The sequence below is a fragment of the Taudactylus pleione genome, unplaced genomic scaffold, assembly GCF_031769625.1.
Source record: "Taudactylus pleione unplaced genomic scaffold, aTauple2 ptg000408l, whole genome shotgun sequence".
Classification (NCBI taxonomy): Eukaryota; Metazoa; Chordata; class Amphibia; order Anura; family Myobatrachidae; genus Taudactylus; species Taudactylus pleione.
Genome location: NW_028284810.1, coordinates 6,922,124 through 6,947,631, shown reverse-complemented (window position 1 = coordinate 6,947,631; position 25,508 = coordinate 6,922,124). Strand labels below are relative to the sequence as shown.

Sequence of the window (25,508 nt, the reverse complement as noted above, 5' to 3'; positions counted from 1 at the left end):
GGCTTTCCCTAGCTGGCACCCCAGTACAGTTGTGACTGTGCTAGGACTGAGCATTCCAGTTCGACAGCACGACTCGGCTTTTGATATGTCAGACTGCACTCTGCTTGCTGCCGTCCCGGCTTCTGGTATATCTTACAGCTCTCTCCTGCTCTGCAGGCTGTAAAAGCCAACATGGGTGAGAGTATAACCTGCCGGATAAAATTCGCTATCCCACTAGGCACTATGTAGTAAGACCAAATATGAATGATAAAGGACATGCTGACAGACATGATTGAAACAGTGTTTGTAAAAACTTACTTCTGAGGACCCCAGGCTAAATAATGATGCTACGCAATGACCTGCGACACCAATCTGGGAGGTTCTTTTTTATCCCTAAGAGCTTATAATGAGGTTTTAGCCTATAAAACATTCCAAGAAACAATAAAAAAATGCTGAGCAGATAATGAAATGGAGTGTTACAGGGCAATTGGGCACAATGAAACTCCATACAGGAACCAAAGAAAAGCGAATGCATGTAAGCATTCCATGATAGAATGTGCTTTCTTTTCTTTCTCATAGAAGATATTAGTCTCAGGCTTTGGCACACCCCCATTTTCAAAGCTGTTCTACGTCTCCGCTCCCAAAATGCCTGCGACTAGAGCCACTGGACCATCGCATGAGCACAAAACAAAACATCGGTCATTTGTGATCGAATTTGCTCTGTGTCCGGGTCTGAATCAGGCCCTTAGACCAATGTCTTAGACAGTTCCCAGTGAAATCAATTGACTTCATTCCCATGAATATTTGTTCTGCTCACAGAATGGGTACTCCTCAAAAACCAAATAAGTTATTCTAATTAAATTAATTGCAGCATTTAAAAATGGTAATATGTCTAACAAAGATTTTCAAACATTTCCATTGTGAAACCAAACTGCTAAGGCTGTGCAACTCTTAAGGCACAATATGTATACAGATACGTTTGGTAAACTCCTTGGGAAATATTCACTAAGCAGCGGATTCTAAACCACCAGCAGTTTGACGTCGGGTTCTAAACCCCAGGGATTTGGTGGCGGTTCTAAATGACAACCCTGTTCTATTCAAAAATTTGTTTTGACGGCGGTTTTGCAGTGATTTTGGCCTTGGTAAATGTGAGGATAGCAAAAACGCTGCGAAACCGCCACCAAAATGCCAGAGATTAGAACCCACCGCTTAGTAAATTTTGTCACTGATAGATCATTTCAAGCTATTTGACAACAATACACTGGAAGACAGTTTTGAAGACAGTTTTGGTTAGTGAATTAAATGAAGAGCACGCAATTACTTGTTATAAAAGGAATATAAAGGAAGGTCTACAAAGGAGCAAATCTATAGTCCATTATTTTATAATGTTTATAGGAAATAAATCTACAGTATATTCATATTTACTGTTTAGCTCTTTTGTGTCAGGTGACTTTCTTGCTCGCATATTTGTGTTACTGTGCGTGCATGTATGCGTTTTATACACGGTATATTATTGGAATTTGGTTTTGTACTGGGTAAGTTGTTGTTAACAAAAACATAACTAGTATGGAGTATTTTGCTACAATTGTGATAACCCCAGTATGCCGATTGGCTCCCTCCCACACACATTCAATAACAAATTAATCTAATGGATGAGGAGGGATCCGGAAATCCGTCAGCTTGCTGTAAGGATTGCTTATAAAGTAACTTTACTCTCCGTTACTGTAACCCTGACCAGGCATATAATTGAGAGCAGCTGCAGTGCTATATCAACTTATATCCCTACTTAACATGTTTTTATTTTTTTGCTTGAATACCAACGATAGAAATGGCACCACTCAGGGACGTAGGAGCACCTGGCTCATGAGGCAGCCTTGAAGTTTTGGAAAATTAGATTGATTAAAAAAAAAAAAAAGTCTATGGTGCAAAAGTCAGATGTATGGCTTGTCAGCCAGTTTCACAGTCAGCTTACATGAAAACAGTTAAACCAGTCCGTTGAACAATAAATGTCGGCGGACAGTGCAGTTCAACAGCAAAGAAAACCACACTGTCTGTGGGTCTTCGCTGCAAACTTTACAAAACATTAAGAAAATGCATATATGACACATACAGACTGTACAAGATTACCATCGGTGCACTAAATTACTCTACTTTGGTTTCTTCTTTTTTTTGTGTGTGTTTTTCTGTTTTGGTGACTTTTTTTTTCTTTTCTTCTAGTCATTCATTCAGTAAAGATTTTTTTACAAATTACAGTATAATGTAGAAAAAATATTCGGTTTTGCTTTTTTACGGTAAAAGCAAGAGCTATGCTACAAAAAGTTTGTCTAAAAAGATGGGCAATTGTAAAAATAGTACAGCTGTGTAATAAAAATAGAACTATACATCATCAGCGGAGAGAGACGGGATGCTGATCTTGGCTCTGGTGAAGTAAGCAATCTTCTCCCTGCAAGAAAGCAAAACAGCTCTTGAAGCTTGGGTCCAAATAAGTGTGGAGAACATACAGTGAAATGCTCTCATCATGCCTGCAAATAAGTATTTATCTGACAGCTCAGACAGCCACAATATCCAAAGAACTTGGAGCAGCTCCCTTTGTGACTCGTAGAAGATCATAACAAATGTGAGTTAATCTTCATAACACGAAGGTGATCGCGCATGCTACAATTTTGGTGGCCAATTAGAGCATTTTAATATTAACTGGTCACATATCACATCATAAATGGGCCAAAATAATAAATAACTGGCCAAATGTGAATGATCAACTTTGGCAGAGATCCAGCTAGTCAGGCTGTATAGAGGTAACATTATATCCATATTGCCATAGTAACTGAATTTCCATCAGTCCAGGACTGATAGTAGCTCTATGTAAGAAATAAAAAGGAGAAAACCCAGAGTGAACAGTATGATAATGCTACAGGACATTTTGCAGAGGTGCAAAGTTACAACTATACAATTCACAAGTTCCACTATTGTGTCACCATTCTGCATATACAGTGCCCTAAATGGATAAATGAAACAATGGGCAGCATGCTCCCCCAATCCGCCACCTCCAGTCCTCTGGGCACTCAGGGGACCATTTGTCAGGCCAATGGACTTAGTAAATCGGACAAGGGCCATACAAGAATTGTAACACTAAATAAAAAAAATGAATCACACACATTACAAGACCACTGGTTACTTTCAGGTGATGAAACAAACAATGGAAAAGTGTCACTTGTACTGTCACCAGATGCTTTATGGAACTATATTGTCGGCTAGTACTAACACACACACACACACACATATATATATATACACACACATACACACACACACACACACACACACACACACATACATACACACAGCAATGGAGAGACATATCGGTCCTTAAAGAAGGTTATTAAAACCAAAACATCGGACGCTCCTGCCTGTGACTGTGTGCTATTTAATTTTATACATATATAAGCCCTCTGAGTGGCTGTGTATTACCTTTGGGAGGGCACCAAGGCATCTATACCTTCTGTTTATATATATATATATATATATATATATATATTAGGGGTGAGCGGGTTCGGATTTCTGAAATCCGAACCCCCCCGAGCCCCCCCGATCCGAGTCCGATCCGAATCAGGCTCGACTTTTCCCGCCTGACTCGGATCTGAAATCGAGGCAAAACGTCATCATCCCGCCTTCCGAGTCTCGCGGGTTTTGGATCCTATATAAGGTACCCGCGTCGGCGCCATTTTCTCACTCGGCTGTGGACAGTGAAGAGGGAGGGTGGGAGTTAGGGCTGTGTAGTGTAGTGTAGTGCTGCTGTTGTCCACTACTTCAAAGTCCTTAGGGGCTGGCTGTGTTGTGCTGTGCTGCTGTTGTTAATAGGGGCTGTGTCCACTACTTCAAAGTCCATAGGGGCTGGCTGGACTGTGTTGTGCAGTCAGTTCTCCATAGGGGCTGTGTCCACTCCAAAGTCCTGTGCAGTGTCCCAGTCCTAAAGGGGTGCTGTAGTGTTGTCCAGGGGGTGCTCTGTCCATCAGGGGTGCTCCCCCCAAGTGCTAAAAAAATAATATATTTTCTGTGTTTGTGAATTGTGTGCGCAGTAGCCGCACGTGCATCAACAAAGTAGTGCCAAGCGTGCGCCTGTGTCATAAGTAAAGGGCCGGCTGGCTTGACCGTTAAGGGTGCTGTAACCCCCGAAAGTACACTCCAGTCCAAACCAAAAAAAAAATAATTTTCTGTGTTTGTGAATTGTGTGCGCAGTAGCCGCACGTGCATCAACAAAGTAGTGCCAAGCGTGCGCCTGTGTCATAAGTAAAGGGCCGGCTGGCTTGACCGTTAAAGGGTGCTGTAACCCCCGAAAGTACACTCCAGTCCAAACCAAAAAAAAAATTATTTTCTGTGTTTGTGAATTGTGTGCGCAGTAGCCGCACGTGCATCAACAAAGTAGTGCCAAGCGTGCGCCTGTGTCATAAGTAAAGGGCCGGCTGGCTTGACCGTTAAAGGGTGCTGTAACCCCCAAAGTACACTCCAGTCCAAACCAAAAAAAAAATTATTTTCTGTGTTTGTGAATTGTGTGCGCAGTAGCCGCACGTGCATCAACAAAGTAGTGCCAAGCGTGCGCCTGTGTCATAAGTAAAGGGCCGGCTGGCTTGACCGTTAAAGGGTGCTGTAACCCCCGAAAGTACAGTCCAGTCCAAATCAAAAAAAAAATTATTTTCTGTGTTTGTGAATTGTGTGCGCAGTAGCCGCACGTGCATCAACAAAGTAGTGCCAAGCGTGCGCCTGTGTCATAAGTAAAGGGCCGGCTGGCTTGACCGTTAAAGGGTGCTGTAACCCCCAAAGTACACTCCAGTCCAAACCAAAAAAAAAATTATTTTCTGTGTTTGTGAATTGTGTGCGCAGTAGCCGCACGTGCATCAACAAAGTAGTGCCAAGCGTGCGCCTGTGTCATAAGTAAAGGGCCGGCTGGCTAGACCGTTAAAGGGTGCTGTAACCCCCGAAAGTACACTCCAGTCCAAACCAAAAAAAAAATTATTTTCTGTGTTTGTGAATTGTGTGCGCAGTAGCCGCACGTGCATCAACAAAGTAGTGCCAAGCGTGCGCCTGTGTCATAAGTAAAGGGCCGGCTGGCTTGACCGTTAAAGGGTTCTGTAACCCCCAAAGTACACTCCAAACCAAAAAAATATATATTTTCTGTGTTTGTGACTTGTGTGCACTGTGGCTGCACGTGCATCAACAAAGGAGCAGCGCCAAGCGTGCGCCTGTGTCCCATAAGTAAAGAGCCGGCTGGCTCATTTCTTAAAGGGTGGTGTAACCCACAAAGTGCACTACTCTCCAGCAAAAATAAAAAAATATTTTCTGTGTTTGTGTGCGCTTTAGCCGCACGTATATATATCAATATAACATAAATGGAGGACCAAACTTTCTCCGATAAAAATAAAATAGGGAAAGATCAAGAACCACTTCCTCCTAGTGCTGTTGCTGCTGCTGGGAGTTGTTCATCATCCCAGAGAGGAAGTAGGAACATCACTACTTTTACTAAACAATTGACCCTCCAACAGTCCCTAGCGATGAGGATGAAGTACGACAGCAGTCATCCTGAAGCAAAACGTATAACTGAGGCCTTGACTGCTATGTTGGTGTTAGACGTGCGTCCGGTATCCGACATTAGTGCAGTGGGATTTAGACAATTGATGGAGGTAGTGTGTCCTCGGTTCCAAATCCCGTCTAGATTCCACCTGCATCCTCAAAGCAGCAGCGACAAGCGTGCATCTGTCTGTTAAAGGGTGGTGACACCCTCAAAGTGTGCTACACAAACAATTAAAATATTGTTCTTTTTTTTTTGGTCTTTGTGAAATGTGTGGGCTGTAGCCGCACCTGCATCCTTAAAGCAGCAGCGACAAGCGTGCGTCTGTCTGTTAAAGGGTGGTGACACCCTCAAAGTGTGCTACACAAACAATAAAAATATTCTTCTTCTTTTTTCTGTCTATGTGAATTGTGTGGGCTGTAGCCGCACCTGCATCCTTAAAGCAGCAGCGACAAGCGTGCGTCTGTCTGTTAAAGGGTGGTGTAACTCTCAAAGTGCTCCAAAAAATAAAAAACTATTTTTTTAATGTGTTTGTGACTTGTGTGCGATGTAGCCGCACTTGCATCCTTAAAGCAGCAGCGACAAGCGTGCGTCTGTCTGTTAAAGGGTGGTGACACCCTCAAAGTGTGCTACACAAACAATTAAAATATTGTTCTTTTTTTTTCGGTCTTTGTGAAATGTGTGGGCTGTAGCCGCACTTGCATCCTCAAAGCAGCAGCGACAAGCGTGCGTCTGTCTGTTAAAGGGTGGTGTAACCCTCAAAGTGTGCTCCACAAACAATAAAAATATTCTTTTTTTTTTTCTGTCTTTGTGAATTGTGTGGGCTGTAGCCGCACTTGAATCCTCAAAGCAGCAGCGACAAGCGTGCGTCTGTCTGTTAAAGGATTACATCGGTGACAGCATCCAAGTAGGCATGTCAGACAGTCCGTACCTGTACTGGCAGGAAAAAGAAGCAATTTGGAGGTCCCTGTACAAACTGGCTCTATTTTACCTGAGTTGCCCCCCCTCCAGTGTGTACTCCGAAAGAGTGTTTAGTGCAGCCGGGAACCTTGTCAGCGAAAGGCGTAGGAGGTTGCTTTCACAAAATGTGGAGAAGATGATGTTCATAAAATGAATTATCAACTCTTCCAGGGAGACCAGCCTCCAGAACGTACAGAGGGACCTGTGGTTCCAGCAGGGACGAATTAATACTCTGTGAGGATGAGGATGTACACACTGAAGAGGGTGAGGAATCGGTGGATGAGGAGGATGAGGATGACATCTTGCCTCCGTAGAGCCAGTTTGTGCAGGGACAGATAAATTGCCAGCTTGTTTTGTGGGGGCCCAAACGAACCAATCATTTCAGCCACAGTTGTGTGGCAGACCCTGGCGCTGAAATGATTGGTTTGTTAAAGTGTGCATGTCCTGTTTATACAACATAAGGGTGGGTGGGAGGGCCCAAGGACAATTCCATCTTGCACCTCTTTTTTTTCTTTGCATTATGTACAGTTTGGGGCCTAGTTTTTCAATGCCATCCTGTCTGCCACTGCAGTGTCACGCCTAGATGGGTCACGTGTTTGTGCCGCCCACTCGTGTCGCTTAGCATAGTCATCCAGCTACCTCGGTGCAACCTTTTGGACATAAAAACACTATTGTGAGGTGTGAGGTATTCAGAATAGACTGGAAATGAGTGGAAATTAAGGTTATTGAGGTTAATAATAGCATAGGAGCAGAAAAACCTACAAATTCTGTGATTTTAGCTGTTTTTATGCTTTTTTTCAAAAAAATACAGATCCAAAACACAAAACCCAGAACCCAAAACACGGAAGGGTGGTTTTGGCAAAACCAATCCAGATCCAAAACACGAAGAAAGATCCAGATCCAAAACCAAAACACAAAAAGTGGCCGGTGCACACCCCTAATATATATACATACACGCACACACACACACACATATATATACACACACATACATACACACACATATATACATTTCTTCTCCCACCACTGTGCAGTAGAACGGGGTGACAAAGTAAAATATACACTAGATACAATGAAAGGGATGAGTTCACAGTGCTAGACTATGGAAGTAATGGGTGGAGCAGCAATTGTAAAGTAAGTACTCTTTGTAAACGACACCACTTATTTGAGGACCAAAATAGCATTTCCTTTGTAGCGTTTAGACAAAGCCAACACATAGTGTGCTCAAAGGAGAAAAAATATAACCACCTTTAATTAAGCACTTTGTATGTACCAGAAAAATCAGAGGCAATGTGGGAGTAACAAATGTATATTGAGTATTTATAAAAATGCAGACTATAGCTTCATTGAAAGGATCTATCCCATGCCCTATATCTGACTCAGGAAATGTGATAAATGGAAACTAAATGATGGCAATGAAGGACAATGGGCTCTATTTACTACAATCTGCATTGGTAATGCAGATTGTAGTATGATATTACCGACTGAATTCGCATTGGTGAATTCAGGCAATATCACAGGGATTTACTACAAATCCCTTACAGGGACAGAGCTTGCGAGAAAGCTCTGTCCCTGCGAATCCCCTCCGCACACTAGTCACGGTATTTTCGGAAAAAAAATACCACGACAAGTGCCCCGCGCATGCGCTGACCGGCTGACCGGCCGTCGCCGCTAACCCCCCCAAGAACCTGGAAGTCCTTACAATGCAAAGGACAGATCTAATCATTATGAGTTTTTATTCGGTGTTAATAAACACGGTTACAATATGCATGACATGAGTAGGGGGATGTGTCGCATGTCGTCACCTTGAATCATTTTGATTTATGTGTTTTCAGTTAGATGGCGATTTTTACATTAACAGATGCTTGCCCGTGGTTTGCTCTGCATAGTGCACGTATTTTGAGAAGTTGATTTTTTTTACAGTGGTGCATAGAGGCTTTCACAGGCGAATCCAGGGTAGCCCACTACCTCGATGATTTCTTGTTGTTTGGTCTTAGTAATTCTCCGCGCTGTGACAATCTCCCTAAAGGCTGTTGAAACATTATATTTTGGTGTTCCCATTGCTCATGATAAAACAGGGGGTTCAGTGTGTCGGCTGTCTTATTTAGGTATCAAAATCGATACTATGGATGGCTATTGTCACCTCTCTGAAGATAACATAGTGAAATTGAGGGACCTTATTGTCCCGGCTTTGTCACCCGGGAAAGCTACACTACACAATGCTCAGTCTTTATTGGGGCTTTTAAACTTCACTTGCAGAGTTCTTCCCATGAGCTTAATTTTTTGTCGGAAGCTGGAACAGGCTATAGCTGGTGTTCACAGGCTGCATTGTTTTATTCGCTACTCGGCAGAAATCTATTCTTGATCCTCTGGTTTGGGAAGAATTTTTGTCCAATTTTAATTACGTCTGCATTTGACCTGCCAAACTGTGGATAATTGTGAATTGCAACTATTCACTGACACCGCAGGTTCCTCTGGCTTCGGCGATGGGACTTGGTGTGCTGCTCCTTGGCCCGATGACTGGGTGTCGGAAGGCTTGACGAAGTACCTTCTTCTTCTTGACTTTATTCCTTTAATGGTGGCTTTGGAAATGTGGGACAATAGGCTAAGAAATTGGCGGCTGATTTTTTTGTAGCGATAAGGTACAGTACTTCTGACATATTTGTATTTATTTCTATACTTCTGTAATGCTCTTGACTGTGAGGCCTCAGTTTAAAAAACATCATTTAACGAACTCTCACAACAAAAGCATAAAATTAGGGGGATATGTATCAAGCCTTCTAAAAAGAGAAACAGAGGACAAGTGGAATTGTCTATAGAAACCCATCAGCTTCTACCTAGCATTTATAAAATGATCAATAGATCATTAAGAAGCTTTCATACATCTTCCTATTAGTGTACTGTTAGAAACTAGAAACATAGTAGAGACATAGCGGACACATTTCTTCCATGCACAGCAGATTTCCTGTGTGTAAAAACCTGTTTAAGAACACCATGCATTTAATAGTGCTGCTGTTTTAAACTCAGCGGGCAACACAACCCAAAGTCTCCATACTTAAATTAATTTACTATAATATATATATATTATATAATATATATATATTTCACTGGTCTGCTTGCATGATTGTCTGTCTGTGCAGTTATGCATCCAGACACCCCTGCACCAATTTGGATGAAAGGAAACGCGAGGTGGTCCAGTTGGAACTTGGACAGGTTTAGGGGGTGTTAGGGTCCCGGTCAGGCCTCCCGTTGGTATACGCTGGGCAGAACTTTGACCTGGGGAGCCTGTTCTGAGACCACCACTGGATGGATTTGGACGAACACTTCACAGAGGGGTGGCAATTGGTTTGAGATGCCCAATGGAGTGGTTGGGGTCCCGGTCAGACCTCATGGCGGAGTGAGCCGGCAAGAACTTTGACAGAGGGAGCCTGTTCTCTGCCTTCCACTGAATGGATTTGGACGACATCACATAATTTGGACCAAAACTTCACAGAGTAGAAATATTGGATCCCAGAAGACATACTAGGAGGTTGAGGTGCCGGTTGAACCTCCCATTGGTGTACGCTGGGCAGAACTTTGAGCCAGGGAGCCTGTTCTGGACCTGCCACTGGATGGAGTTTGACGACATCACATAATAAAACTTAATAACTTGAAGATTTAAAGTGGGAAAAGTAAATTTAACTTAATACTGTAATCAACCAATCCTAAAGCCAATATCCTAGTCAGTAAAGAAATTGAAGCTGGAAACTAAGCTGGCCTATTTCGACAAACAGCAATCCAAATATATACTTCAAATATAACCATGAAATACAGGGGGGAAAAAAAAAAAAAGTTTGTGCAAGAATTTATTATTATTGAAAATCAATTGGTCTATAGTTCATAAAACTGGTTAGTGTATACACAAACCTGCTGCAGTGAAGTGTGAAGCAGTTGGACCAGCCTGATATGTAAGAGGGCAGGCAGATTGTGTTTTGAGAATTTATTTGTGACTTTTTTGTTTTCCTTACTGATACCGGATATTCCAAAAACTCATTTACTCTTTGGTCCTTAAATGCAAGCCCTGGTAGATGCGGTTTGTAAGGCGAGAGTTGCGCCCACATATGAGCCTTACCTGAATGACTGCACTTGTAGAGGCACCTTCTGGCTCTGTTCCCGTAACCTGCATACGTCCTTGGAGGCTTTTCTCATTAATTTTTCAGCACTCAGTCCTTGCTTCTGTTCTTCTTTTGATTGTTCAGCCTACAGACAGAAAAAAACCTGATCTGTTATTAAAGCCCAAGGCATAGCATCACCAGGGATAGATTACATAACTTCAATTAATGGGTTGTTCTGGGACTTTTGGCAGACAACTCATTTTATCACTGTAACTGGCAGGTTACATTGAATTACAAAGTAGGAACAACAATAATGTGCAATAGGTCAGTTGAATGAAATAAAGCAGATATTTGATTTGAAATTGTCACTTAGTTGTTTGTTTCCCCAATAATCGCATATTATGAAGGTGCGTGAACACACAAATCTCAAGGACTCTAGTCTAGAGACTAGCCTATCTATCCAGATTAATATTAGATTAGTGCATACTGTATATACTTTTAATAGTTTTGTAAGCTCCAGCAGGGAAATAACTTTATTCCCAGAAACATTGTGAATATTACCCTCTGCATACTGTATATATGAGTAGACCGTTGGACTTAGTTTCTGATAAATGACATTACCTAGTTAAATTACAATTTAGATTGTAACTTCTTGTGCGTAGGGACTTCTGTTTCCTGGGTCGTAACTAGGTGCGACTGTTATCGCTGCAGAGTGCAGGGCACTGTGGGCGACGCTGATCCCCCTCCCCCACCCCTCGTTTCTGGCTAGCAGGGTGCCTGGAATGGCACTTTGCAGCTAGGATCACTACTTTAGACAGGCACTTGTAAGTGTGTGTTCAGGACCACTGCAGTCAGTGCTGCAGACCCCGCGTAACATAATGAGATCGGATAAGGGGATGGACCAGCAAAGGGTGCACTTAAGCCCTGTTATGACTATGGGCCAGATTCAATGAGAAGCAAAAAGCTGTAATCGGCAAAAAAGTTTCGCCTATTGCCGCTTTTCGTCTGTTTGCGTCTGATCTCCAAATTCAACTCCAGGACTCTTTCACTTAAACGGAATCTCAATGCACTGAAACAGGCGGAAAAGGACACCCCCTCCAAATGACAAATCAGTCCCCCCCCCCCCCAAAAAAAATAATAAAAAATTACCTCAGAACACCCCAAAAATACATGTCTTTTTTGGGGTGTTCTGAAGTAATTTTTTTTGGGGGGGGGCTAATTTGTCCTTTTGGAGGGGTCCAAAAGGTTCTGAATCAATTCCCCACATTTGCACTCCAAAATAGAAAATGAAACAAAAGTGGGGGGACAAGGATAAAAATTAGCTAAATAGGCTTCTTGGGGGGCTGTTTGGATGGGGCAGGTGTTTTTAGGATTGCAGGTGCATGCAGCAGGTGGATTTTCATTTTTTAAAAGCGCACTTTAGAGAGACAAAAATTTGCTAGCACCCCATTTTCAAGTACCCCGATTTAGACTGGACTATTTATTTTAACCAAAAAATACTGTTTTATATAATTTTTCACCACTTTTACAAAAAAGCGTATAGAAAGCTTTTAACAAAACTTAAGGACACAAAGTAATTTTTTTAGGGCTAATAGTACACATCCGTAATGATTTCCAGTGTCAGTGCGTCTTATTTTGGGGTACAGACTGATTCCCCCAATCTATTCAGTACTTGCCGTCTGTTAAGCATTCGCCTATTTGTGTTTTCGCCAGTTCTGTAATTGAATACAGCGAATTGCGGGGACACAAATGCCGCGAATCTGCATCTCAAACAGGCGAATGCGGCGGAAAGTACAACAGGCGAAAAGTCACTGATTTTTCGTGGCTAATTGAATACGGGCCTATGTCTGCTTCACTGTATAGTTATAATATACACATTTTTTCTATCTTATTGTACATCACTACCAGTGTGCAACATAAAAAACCTTGCAACTGTTAGTCATTTTCCATCAAATGAAATAATAAATTTTTCCAGTTCACCTTAAATAACTAATGCTAAATAACTTATCTAATAAACACACACCGTAGAACTGGAGTTGGCATTAAAGACAAAGGAGTCTATGTACTAAGCAGTGATAAGAGACAGAGTGAAAAGTGATAAGTGATAAGGTGGCAGCCAATCAGCTCCCAACTGCCATCTCACAGGCTGTGTTTGAAAAATGACAGTTGGAAGCTGACTGGCTTGGACCTTACCATAGACTTATCACTTCTCACTCTGTCTCTTATCGCTGCTTAGTACATAGACCCCATAAGAACGGATAACGAACAAACGAATGCATACAAAATCACATGTAAGGAAAGTGTACCAAGCTAATACAATAACCAATCAACTAATCTGTTTCTCTTTCCGCCACCAAAAAGACAAGAACCAAAATACATAACTAAGGGGATGGTGGGGGGGTGATTTCCAGAACCAAGACCATTGACACTCTATAGGATACATTCAAATTAACCAATGTAAGTAATGATACAATCCTGAAGTAGCCTTGCTCTTTCAACCTCTGGGTTTTATTCTACTCAGTAACACAATGATGCCTTACCTGCTTTTCCGCTTGTTTCAAAAGCTTCTGGAAGCGTTCGTCCTCCAGGACACATGGCGGTAAATCAGTCTCTCCCCTAGCTTTCATGTCCTCCAACCTCTGCCTCAGGCCTCTCAGGGACTGCAGTTCATCATTTAGTCGGCTCTGCCTTGTCCGGGATGCTTGAAGGTCCAGCTCCAAGTCCAGAGAGGTCCGCTCACGACATTCGTGCATGACTCTTCGAGTCACCGTCTGGCACATGGGCTAAACAGCAAGATCAGAACTAAAAGTTTCAGCTTACAGTAACAAGCAGGTTTACATGCTCAACTATGACCTTGTAACTTGGTCCATAAACAACACCCATTACCAAAGTTGGATGCTAAATACAGTAAGGTTGCTACAGAAAGCCAAAATTCACATTCATGGTGCACTTTGATCCTGAAGAAGTGTGGAGCAGACACCAGGTCATTGCATTTTATTTAAAAGGATATAAGCACTAAGTTTACAGACTGGCTGAATTGTTTCACTCAACTTTCAGCTTGAAAATGGGAACATTACACACTAGAAGAGCTGCTAGTACATTACTTTCTGAGAAACAATAATGTCCATTTCTTCCTAGCCTATGCGGCTTTTTATAATAAGAAGATATTGACTGAACTACTATCCCATAAAATCAACATGTAATAGATTTGATCGAAAAGAACTTTGTCTTTGAAAACCCAAATAGCCATCAGTGTAATACAAATCGTGTTTGATTCATTGCGTGTTGCGGAGTGTGTGTCAGTACACATACCCTCTTCACTCTCAAACTGCAGCGTTCTGTTGCATTCCTCACAAATGGAGACTTTTTAGCGAGGGTTGAGCTGTCACTGTCACTTCGATTTAGCTGCAAGAAAGAGGTAATCAAATACTTAAATGCAGTAGGTAATGAAATAAAATGTTTGAAAAGATTCAATAAAAACAGCTGAAAAGCATCTTGTGTAATCTTCCAAAGGTGTAGAATGTCTTCACAGTGACTAATGTCAGTAATGTTTGGGTACACAGTCAGTGTGTAGACACAAGGAGGCTCTCCGCTTTCAACATATAATCCCATTACTTGGCTTATAGTTTTGAAGAGGTCACAGAAATAACACATTTTTGATGCCAGAAATTGGACAGCACATGGCCATTAACAGTGACAATAAAAAGTGTGCTAAAGGATCTAAACAAACATTAGCGGCCTGATTCAGAGGGGTACACACTGCCGACATCAGACGTAGTTTAGGGACTTATTGCTAACTCGCATGCATCTAAGTTGTACTGCACGTGCGTCCCGGTTGTGTCCGTGCAGAGACATAGTTCTAATTTCAGACACACACAAGGAGAAGTGTATTGAAATAGTGGGCATTCCAGGGCGGTGTATTAACACACACATGACGATCACACATCTTATTATCGCGTGTTATGGGAGTCGTGGTGTAATTGGTTGGGTACACAGACGTTCGACCGCTCATATGGGAGGCAGACACACTACACCTGCCACAGGGGATACAGTCAGTATCCCGGCGGCCGCGATGCCGACACTGATATTACTAGCATCGTGTCAGTATGCTAGCCCTGTCGGGATGCCGGTGTCGGGATTCCGACAGCCGGTATCCCGACTGCCAGCATCCCATACCGATTCCAGCCACAGGGCTGATGCAAGTTCCAATGGTGCGACGAAGGGTGGCGTCTAAGGATGCACCAGCCATGTAAACCACATACGCATTACAGCCCGGAACAACGTATTTGTAAAAATCCCCTTTCAGGTTCTAACAATAACACAGGTCTGCGATGAAAAAGCTTTTTTAACGAATTTATGGGATACTTATAGATTTTTGGCTTCTGAACATGAAAATGACTCCCGGTTGTGTATATCACATCACGTTTTTCTGCAAAACGTGTATTTATGCAGAAGTAATTTTTTTTCATATTCTTTAAAGTAATAAATGTATTCTGCCTACATTTATTATAAAACATTGTCCTAAATGAATTCAGTCGGTAATATAGAACATTGCAATTCAGTTCTCGTCATAAAACCCCACCCAGTGCCAGATTAAAGTCCACATGGGCCTGTTGCTGAAATTTACTAAGGGCCTAACCCCCATACTGTCTAAAGGAACATTGCACACACACAAACACTACAAGGTGAGCTGGCGAAGGTGGAACCAAATACAACAGATGCAACACAGTTTTGCCCTGTGCTGGCTCATTTTAACCCTTGCCTACCACCACACACACACAGTACACACTTCACACACACATATGTTTGTTTGTAAGTTTGTCTCTATTATTGTTTGATTTTATTGTTATTTTATTATGTAATTCAGACAAAAACACAGTATCATCTACACTTCTTCGTATTTCACAATAAATGTCAAAAACAATTAAACTTCTTGGTTTTTTTTTTAAATGTATGTAACCCCTTATAGGTAAATGTGATGTGGTAATTTTTTTTATATACTATTTCTTGATGTACACAGGAGTATAATTAAGAATATAAAAATATTATTAAACAGACTTCTGCGCTCACCTCTGAATTAAGCTGGGTACACAATATATTAGATTTGCGGCTGATTGGGTTAAACGCTCCCGATCAGCCGTGCAGTGTGTCCCCAGCGCCACCCCCTGTCCGCTGCCTGCAGCCCCGTACACACTGCGATAGACATAGCCAAGTGTGCACAGGCTTTTATGGAATGCCAGGGCTTGCTGGGATTAGTATTGCCACATATGAAAATAGTAACAATTAAAAAAAAAAAAAAAAAATAGTAATTCAACACACAATAGCCGGGGTGCTGGGAGGAGCTCATGTGCTTTCAACATATTATTTGCAGTCCCTATACCCTTAGGGAATTCAGCTACACAGGGAACAGGCTTAACCTGTGTCCCACTAGAAAAGGAGAATCCCATGCTGCACAATGTATTTTCCTTTCATTCATCAATACGTATCTTGATGCATATGTGTCCATCTTTACATGTAGCGTTAACTTTAGATCTAATTAGCAGTTGTACTGTGTTTATTTTCTTTGACATTACACCTTTTGTGTAATCATTAAAAACAATTTTTATTCTATACAAACAACATGTAGCAAATAATTGATATAATATGCATCATTAGATTAAAATGTAATTTCAATGAAAAAAGTTAAGGAGCACAGACTTCTGGAATTATAGATTGATTCACATATGGAATGATAGATCTCACCTACAGACATGACATTCCCCAATTATGTCACCTGCACTGATGAATTATAATGCGAGCAAATCAGTCTATTTATAAGCAAAATTCTGGGGTTTAGGTAACAGAGTATAAACTCCTTGAACTGGTGCGACCTCTGCGATTTAGGCTGTAGACCTGGTTTTGCCTTTTAAATTATTGCCACTTTAATTCTACAGCTTTAATTGCTGAGACTGCGCCAGTTCATGGAACTTGCACTATATTACATATACTCCCTCTGTCTTAACATTTGCCTGCATCATGACCTAAAGGAATATATAGCAGTAATGTGCAAAAGACAGCTATAATGGAATTAAATGGCCTATTTTCATAACACTGCAAGCAAACAACAAGATTTCAAATATTCACTTTAAAAGAATGACAGGAAAATAGTCCTATGTAATCCCAATGTCGTTTCTTTGACATTACTTTTGTGCAAGTACGCACATTTATCAGCTAGTGTGCATTCTTTATGTATAAATAAATTAATACAGTCATCAGGACAAAAAGAATGTTATGACTGGATTTTTCATAATAGCAGTTAGCAAATTTAAAATGTAAATATAAATGAAAATCAACATATTTAAAGTCCTAGTCCCATTTTAACCAGTAAAAAGGTGTCTGTTCTCTGTCACATGAGGTTTTTCCAACCAGCAAAGGCACATTTGGCCACATACACTGTACACTGTCACCATAACAGCCCTACATCAGGTACCCAATCAGACAGATCTTGTATCCAGGGGAACATTCCTTCTGCCGGTTGCCCAGTGACACTACAGACACATCGAGCTGTGCAATTGGCTGACCAGACTTTCTACAAATCAATTTGATTGTAATCCTTTTAAATCAGATTTGGACTATTCGGAATGGTTACTTGACTGGACCCACAAGAAACAAGGACCGCTTAATTTCAAGGGTAGCAAGACAAATTGGCAGACATCACCTGTGCATGATTTATGACCACCTATACTATGAAATTAGGTTTTTAGAAGAGAAAACCAATAGATAGTGATCTAGAAGGAGCTTTAAATCAGATTTATGTTTTTTAATTAATTTTAAGACAAATTAATAAGATGATTGCAAAATATAAATGAGAAACCCTGAACACAAGTCTTACTTCTAAGTCACAGTTATTATAAAAAAAAATATATTTTCCATTTGCTTTCCTCCACACCTTAGAGTTAGTATTGGTTACCACTGGCCAGTACAGTCACTGCAGTAGACCGTTTCCATATAATAACCAATATTTACAGTATATCTTTGAGCCGTTGCTCAGGAAACCTACTCTTGTGGTATGCATTCAATATGGAAAACAGAACATTTTTTCGTTAACATTTTATCATGTCAAACAGAGTTAAAAAATATATTTTCTTGGAGCCCCTCCTATGTCAGTGCAGGTGACCCTGGGCAACCCAGTCATAAAAAAAAAAAAAAGTATGGGTAGTAAGGACTGCAAAATCTAACATCTCAAACAAACTAACAAGGAGCGATGGCCTTTAAAAGAGATACCGCAATAAATGTCCAAAAAGCAGAGACCACAACCAACTAGTGGGCCCAGAGGAAGTAAAGGACCAGACATCCCAAACAACTGTAAAATTGTGTAAAGCACCAGCCATTGTGCGCTTGGAGGATGAACACCATCTTTGGGATTCGCCTTTATGAAAGACTGAAAAAATGTAGTATAAGATATGCAGTAGTTAAGAAAATGTAAACTGTATCTAAAGTGGAATCCAGAGATATAATTTCTTTGTTGATATTGAAGAAATTAAGTACCACGAGTAAAGTAGGGGGGAGTCTGCAAACTACTGGCCAGCGTAAAAGATCAAAAGGGGCTCTTGCAGAAACCTGATGCTCTGAATGGCTGGTGGCAGAACTGAAAGGATTGTGATCCCAAGATGCACTAAGTTCTTTAAATGAAATATGAATACAACCAACGACTTGAATGATCAGTGGTAGGGTTAGATGCTGCTTGTAAATGAAGCCTACCACCAGTACCCGAGTCACATGCAAGGAATGCCACAAGAATGCCAAGAATGTTAGTGTGTGTGCCAGAATACTAAGACGACCTTCCAAGTACAATAATAGAATTTGTAGGTAGCAATTTTCAGATGCATGAAGTAAGGTGTTCACAGCAATGGACACAAAGCCATTGGATTATCTCAACATTTAGATTGTCCTTGAGTGAGCTTGTCTGGCTGAAGAGGTACCTTTCAGCATGAGTTGACAGCATGTTGACTGCATCCAAGTAGCATGAACACTGGGATAACAAGAATTACTCGAGAATGTTGAATCTTATGCTTCCAAGTGATATTTGAACTATTTGGTGGAAAACAATGTGATGGCAAAACTTGCCACAGAATGACTAGAGCATCTATGTACATGCCTGCAGGACTCCTGAATATGAACAATGCACTGGTAGCTTGCGGTTTCCACTTGTTACAAGTGCTGGAGGTTAATATCACATGTACTATACACTTAGAAGTATAGGAAGAACATTTTTTGGTGGGGAAAAACGTAACAAAACTCTACTGTTAATGTTGCTAGAGAAGTAGGACCTACTTCTGAATAATGGAGTACTTGCTGAAATGACAGGGATTGCGATAATATCACCTGGAATTTCCACATGCTTTTTTAAAGTTTTCAAAGTAGTACAGAGGATGATGGAGAAGGGGAGAGCAATGCAGAGCACAAACATCTATTTTACATTTCAACAGGTCTTGGAGTGAAATTTTGGTAGATGTACAGTGTGAGGAGCAATATCTTTAGCTTTACCAATCTTACTGGTAATGAAGGGTAAACTAGATCATGTAAATGGTCTTGACTAGCATAGGAAGTCATAACGGCAGCTGCTCACGGCTAATTGAATGTGCCCCTTTGAGCTAGTAGGTGAAAGGTTAACAAAGGAAATGTGTGTTGGGTTACAATGATTCAGGCAAGGTACTCTGGAACAGTATGAAGAGGAATCAAGATGACCACTCATCCCCACCGCTGTCAGGTTGCAGCCTAGGATTGGCCGTTACTCACCTCAGCACCAGCTTCCACTGACCTCTTGAGTGGTCAGACGCCAGGTGCTGCAGAGAGTGACGCGCTGAGGATTATACCTGGGGTCTGCTAGGACATCTATGTGCTTGCTCCGTGATTTGGTTCCTGCAGTTACCGTCATGGATGCAGCCATGACAGTCTACATCACCTGATTAGCCCTTTACCAAACGATAGCATTGGTTGCTGTCAGCTGACACTATCCTCCGACTGCTACCTTATGGTTTTTAGCCCAGCTCCAGACAACAGGAAGTTGCCTGTACAACATCGTTACTTCCAGTGTATACTAGCTGTAGCAGCGTTCCAGGTTCCAAGCTCCTTTCTTCCAGCGATACTCTTCTAGCGTATACCCACAGTGTCGGTCTGTACTCAGTACGTTACCTGAGTACTATCTCCTAGTGTCATCTTCCTGTGCCAGTCCTGCATCTGGAACCACAGTGTATGTACTCAGTACGTCATCCGTGTACAATCTCCTAGTGTAATCTTCCTGCGCCAGTTCTGCATTTGGGACTACAGTGTGTGTCCTTTTGTACACCATTCAAGTACAATCTCCTAGTGCCATTCTCCTGTGCCAGCCCTGCATCTGGATCAACAGGTTGTACCCAGTACATCACCTAAGTGCCAAACTTCCAGTATCATTCTCCTGTGCTTCTCTGTGATAGTGTTCTTCCATTTCCTACTTGTGCCGGATACCTGACCAGAGGGCCATGACCTGCTTGCTGGTTGCAGCTTATACCCAAATCCCGCTTGGAGGGGTCACTGGTGAACACCTCCCAGTAAGTTAGACTCTGCGCCTTTTGTCAGGTCTAGCCAACATCCGGTACTTGTGGATGAGGAAGGCATATATACAGGCCCCTCGTCTCTGTTTCGTTTCTCAACCTGGGTCCACGTCTTCCAATCCCTCTGCAGAGGGCCACCATAGCCCAAACGTGACAACCGCTAGTGCACAGCGCAAAGGAATATGTATACAAGTAGGATGAGTCTTCTGTCCTCTTTGGTCTATCTACAAACCAGGTTATTTAGCTTGATCTATACCCCAGTCATAGCTTGCAGAGCAATCAGTAGAGAGAAGTATGGGCTGCACCCATAGAGAAATGCACAGCGTATTACATAAAAAATGAAGTTCTCTGTAACAAAACCTACACTACGCGTAGAAATCACTTTCCTAAGAGCCCCAACCTTCCTAACAGGACAAACAGGAGGATTCTGGGTAAAATATTCTATTCTAGGGGTTGACTTGGAACCTAGTGCTGCAGGGCAGACGGGAAGCAATCAGGAAGCCGACTGCCTAAATACCGGCAGCCGGCTTCCCGACTGTCTTATCCCGGCATGGGTGAAATGCCGGGCGTCTAGATGTAGACGCCCGCATTTCCCCGATGCCGGGAGACCGGCGCCCGGCATCACGATCGTAGTGATGCCGGGCGCCGCGAGCGGACAGCCGCAGGGGGGGGAGGGTTAGGTTTAGGGCTCCCGGGGGGGACCTAGGGTTAGGCACCCCCCCGGAGGACTTAGGTTTAGGCAGCGGGGAAGGGGGTGGTTAGGGTTAGGCACCCCTAAGGAGGGTTAGGGGGGGTTAGGTTAGTCTATGCTTACCTATCCACGATCGGGATTTCCAGCACTGTCGGGCTTCCGCTGTTTCGCACTCTGCTCCTGTGGGGCTGCCGCTGACGGGAATCGAACCGCCGGCCATGCGGCCAGCGCTATATCATACCCATTCCGGGCAGACACCCCAGTCATCTGCACCGATGTAGGGTGGCTCTAGGAATATGCAGATTTTATCCTATTTGACAAAAAGTTAAAGCAAAAGTGCTATGTTTTCCATACTGAATGCATAACTGGCTACAAAGAATAAAGCTACATGCAGTGTTTAATACCGCAGAGAGTGTGCTGGCCAGTAATAACCAGGACTGGCTCTCAGGCAAAGAGGAATATAGGGTTAATGTTGCAGCTGTTTCCCAATTGAAGGGTGTGGACTTGTTCAGGTACAGATTATGTTTTTGGCAAGGATACAGCTTTTAATGCAAGATTTAAAGACACCGGAGTCAGTTTACAAAAAGGAAAGAGCATAAGTAGATTTTAAATAAAATTTGCTGAGGACTAAATGAAAGGTAGAAAAATAAGACATTTACCCGGTTCATTAAAATAAGAGATTATCTGATGATATTTGATACAGGAAATATCAATAATGTGGATTCCCTGTTTCATGAAAACGCTATAGACTCTGCTGGGTGCACAGTGACCTCTAGTGACACAGAACATGAGCCAGATTTTAATAAACGGGATGATTCTGAGATAAAGTTAGCTGACTTCAAAAAGGGGTCAGATTCCATGAGAGCAGCATATGGTGCCATTAAGGCTACAAAATCTATTTGGACCTATTTCTTATTTACTGTATGGCTTAAATGTGTCCACTCCAGCAGTAGATAGAAGGAAAATCTTCCTTGATGCTTCACTGTTACCTAATTCCTCACTGATAATTGCACTCTGAGTACTGCAGAAGGCAAAGCATGGAGGATAATAAGGTAAATGGTGAAATGGTGTAGGATGTATAAGTGTACTGAAGGTAGAATTAGTTGGAACATGGGAATGCATGGCGGCAGCCTCTGGGAAGGCATGGCGGCAGCCACAGGGAAGGCATGGCGGCAGCCACAGGGAAGGCATGGCGGCAGCCACAGGGAAGGCATGGCGGCAGCCTCCGGGAAGGCATGGCGGCAGCCTCCGGAAAGGCATGGCGGCAGCCTCTGTCTCTCTAGACCCCAACTTCACTTACAAACCACTCTAAATGGCAGTTACCATACACTTGTGGGAATCCATTTGAGCCACAAAGCTTTCACATTTACAGATGTGTCCTCATACATCTATCCTCAATACGCCATGCAGCGCGATATGCCTGGTGTGAGTGAGCTGCCAGGGCTCATGCTACTCTACTAGTGTTGGGCGTCTTTTTTTTAAATTTGATTTGTGATTAGGGGCGCTGAGAGGGGGAGGGGGAGCGGGTACAGCGCGTCTTAAGTCACAGCAGCCCAGCACACGCTACTGTGTGCTGGGCTGCACTGGGAGACTGCGCGCAGCTGCTAAGCAGCAGCCAGATCAGTCTCCTATGCCTATCGGGGGAGCGATCACGCTGATTGCGCACCCCATTGGCTGTGCGCCGGTCTGAGAGGCACACAGCGCCCCATCTTCAGCACACAGCGCTGCTTCGCGACGCTGAAATATTTTTTTTCTTCATTTTTTTCTAAGGGGGCATGGCCACGCCTCCCGCGATTAGGCCACGCCCGGTCACCTGGGCCAGGCGCGGCTATCGTTGGCCCTGTTTGTGACACTTGTATATATCTGTGTGCGACTGAGTCTGTATACGAAGCACGAAACATGGAATGAAAAAAGTTGCAGCCCCGAGAATTGTAGCACTTTGTATACAGATTCAGTCGCACACAGATATACAAGTGTCGTATATCAAATTAATCGGCACAGTCTGCTGGTATGTCCTAGTCACATCGTATTGCGATTTAGACGCATTTTCAGCAAATTAAAATGATGCCGGCTCTAGCAGAGTCTCGAGGGACCTGGTGCGCCGAGAAGGGCTTTTTAGTGCGACTGCAGCAAAGATGTACAGTATAAAGACACATCTGTAGGAGGAGATATATCAAGCCCCCTAAAGATTGGACAAGTTGACCATAGCAATCAGTTTGTAGCTAGCATTTAGAAAGTACATTCTACAAAATATTTGATACATCTCCCCCATAATCATCTTCCTTGCATTTAGAGATATGACCAGCTAGAACATGTGGACATGACTATCCCAGTGTTTGCTTTTGGTCATGAGTTCAAATAACATGAAATTATTAAATTAAGCGGATTTGATCACGGTAACAAAATGTTTCATTTACATGTACAACAATCTACATATCATAAAATAATCCAGGTTATCAAATATACATTTCGTACATTTAAAAAAAAAAAAAAAAAAATCTTTAAATCTTACCCTGCATATATACTGGTTCTTCTCCCCTGGGGAGAAGGTCTGTGACCGTACGATCATGCTGTTTCGCACAAATGGCCGCTGCCTTGAGCCAAGGCTACTCCTGTCCTTGGGCCGGACCAATATACTTTCATGAACGGCTTCTTCCGTATTGGTTTCTTTGTCAACCTGTTATTGTAAAAACGTTGATCACAATTAAATTGTTTAATAAATCAAATTAAATTGTTTGATTATTTATTTTAAAGGGAAACCATTATTAATTTCAGTGTACATCTTGTTTACAGTATTAGGACATATTCAGATGAGTGTAACGTACACACACTAGGGCTGGGTACACATTTTGCGATATATCACTCATTCTATTGGTGAGCGTAATATTAGATGTGTCTGTGAACAACGTAGTTCACAGACATATCAGGGTGGCCCTGAAGCACAGCCGGTGCCGATATATCTGAGAGATATAGCGGTGCATCTGGCTGTGTATACGGTATGGGCGACCGCCAACTGCCCATACAGTTGTGACACATCGAACGGCCGATTGGTAATTGCGTATAGCTTAGCGCGCAGCAGAGCACTAGACAGCAGTGCAGCAGGCCCAGTAAGTCAGAGTATGGATGAATTGATCCTCTAGAAACCATGGGAGCTTCTTATACATTTTGCCTTTGAGGGCTCCAAAACATCGATTTATGCCTATTAAAGGGAGGTGGAAACACAACAACAAGAACAATGGATGTATATTAAAATAGCGGATTAGAAAGCAAAGTCCCAGTAAGTACAAAAAGCGTTTATATTATAATGCCATTCCAGAAATTATATGGGAAAGCTTCACTTGATGGAATTGGTGTGCATTTTAACTCCTTCAAGTCTAAGGGAATGGGGCTCGCCCGTCAGATATATCTCATTACAGCTAAGGGGTTATCCTCAAATGTGTATCATGTGATCTAATGAAGACTATATAATATACTGTGCATTCCAGTCTTGGGTTATAAAACTAGCAAATTAAAAATGAGCAAAATGAATCTAAAATTGCAAATTCGTGTGAATATTGCCAATGTTTCTGGTTCAGAATAATGAAAACGCAAACCAAAAATGTTTTCAGTTTAGTTTCTTGCAATTTTAATTGGTTAATATTACCAAACCAAAATGTGCACACGGGACTGTGAAAAGCCTCAGCAGCAAAAAGGGGTTAAGGCAAAAACACAACAGCAAAAAAATGTATATTGTGATAGAAGCACTGGAGAAGTTAGGGATGGCGTGTAGATGTATCCCAGATTCCTGTAATATGTATCTTAACCCCCAGGAAGAGACTGTTTTACAAACAGATCTGAGTGTCAGCTTTAGGTAAAAGCCGGAGAATGGGGCCTAGGGGTGTGGATGTGAGAGAGGAGGGAGGGCTCCATCCACAGGCCACTCTGGGTGTTGGGCCTTCCAGCCTGTGAGCAGGCTAATTAAGGAATACACCTGGAAGTGCTCAATATAGCTGTGTAAGAGTTTTGATGCAGTGTCTCACACCTGGGGAAGTAGGAATGCAGGTTAGCATGTCCAGAGACCCTGGGACCTCTTGAATGTGCTGTGTTTGTGGTAAGGCAGTAGGGCCTTGCCACTTATAGAGAGGAAATTACCTGTCTAGTCAATACCCAGCCGGGCTAGGATTTATTTTGTGTTTGGTTTGTTTGACTATTGGAGTTGCATAATAAAAACTGGTGCCGACCAGCTTGCACGAAAATCCACGACTGAAGTGCTGTTTCCTGGCTGCTGTGTGTAAGGAGGTGTCCACCTTCCCCAGGAGAGGGACCCCTACCCCCATCATATCACAATTGGTGGAGAATGCGGGCAATGCACAATGGAAATTGCAGCAAGAGGAAAAGTTCTACATTTAAAATTTAAAGTGACAGACACCAATTTGTTGTGTTGGATATCAACTCGTGTTCTGTGAAGTCCATGAAGGTGCTTAGAGAAGCCAGGGTTTGCTACAAACCTACACCTAAAGACAACATGGAGGACATTGTTAAGACCTTGCTCCAGTCTAACAAAATTCTGCAAGAAGCTATCAAAGCTCAGCAGGAAACAAACAGGACTCAATGTAAACAAATTATAGTATAAATACACAGGTACCAATCAGCAATAGTATGTATGTGTG

The 25,508-nt window shown here is 42.4% G+C and overlaps 1 protein-coding gene across 1 annotated transcript in view; it reads right to left on the bottom strand.

Annotated features, from left to right (window-relative positions):
• Positions 1 to 2,307: 2,307 nt before the first annotated feature.
• Positions 2,308 to 25,508, bottom strand: part of WWC2 (WW and C2 domain containing 2) — a 243,054-nt gene continuing 219,853 nt past the window's right edge. The window contains exons 19-23 of the mRNA XM_088446944.1: positions 23,372 to 23,536; positions 13,909 to 14,001; positions 13,137 to 13,379; positions 10,614 to 10,741; positions 2,308 to 2,422 (exon numbers count right to left, since the gene is read on the bottom strand). Coding sequence (XP_088303070.1) covers positions 2,356 to 2,422; positions 10,614 to 10,741; positions 13,137 to 13,379; positions 13,909 to 14,001; positions 23,372 to 23,536 — 696 coding nt within the window. The 3' untranslated portion in view covers positions 2,308 to 2,355. The remainder of the gene's footprint in view (positions 2,423 to 10,613; positions 10,742 to 13,136; positions 13,380 to 13,908; positions 14,002 to 23,371; positions 23,537 to 25,508) is intronic.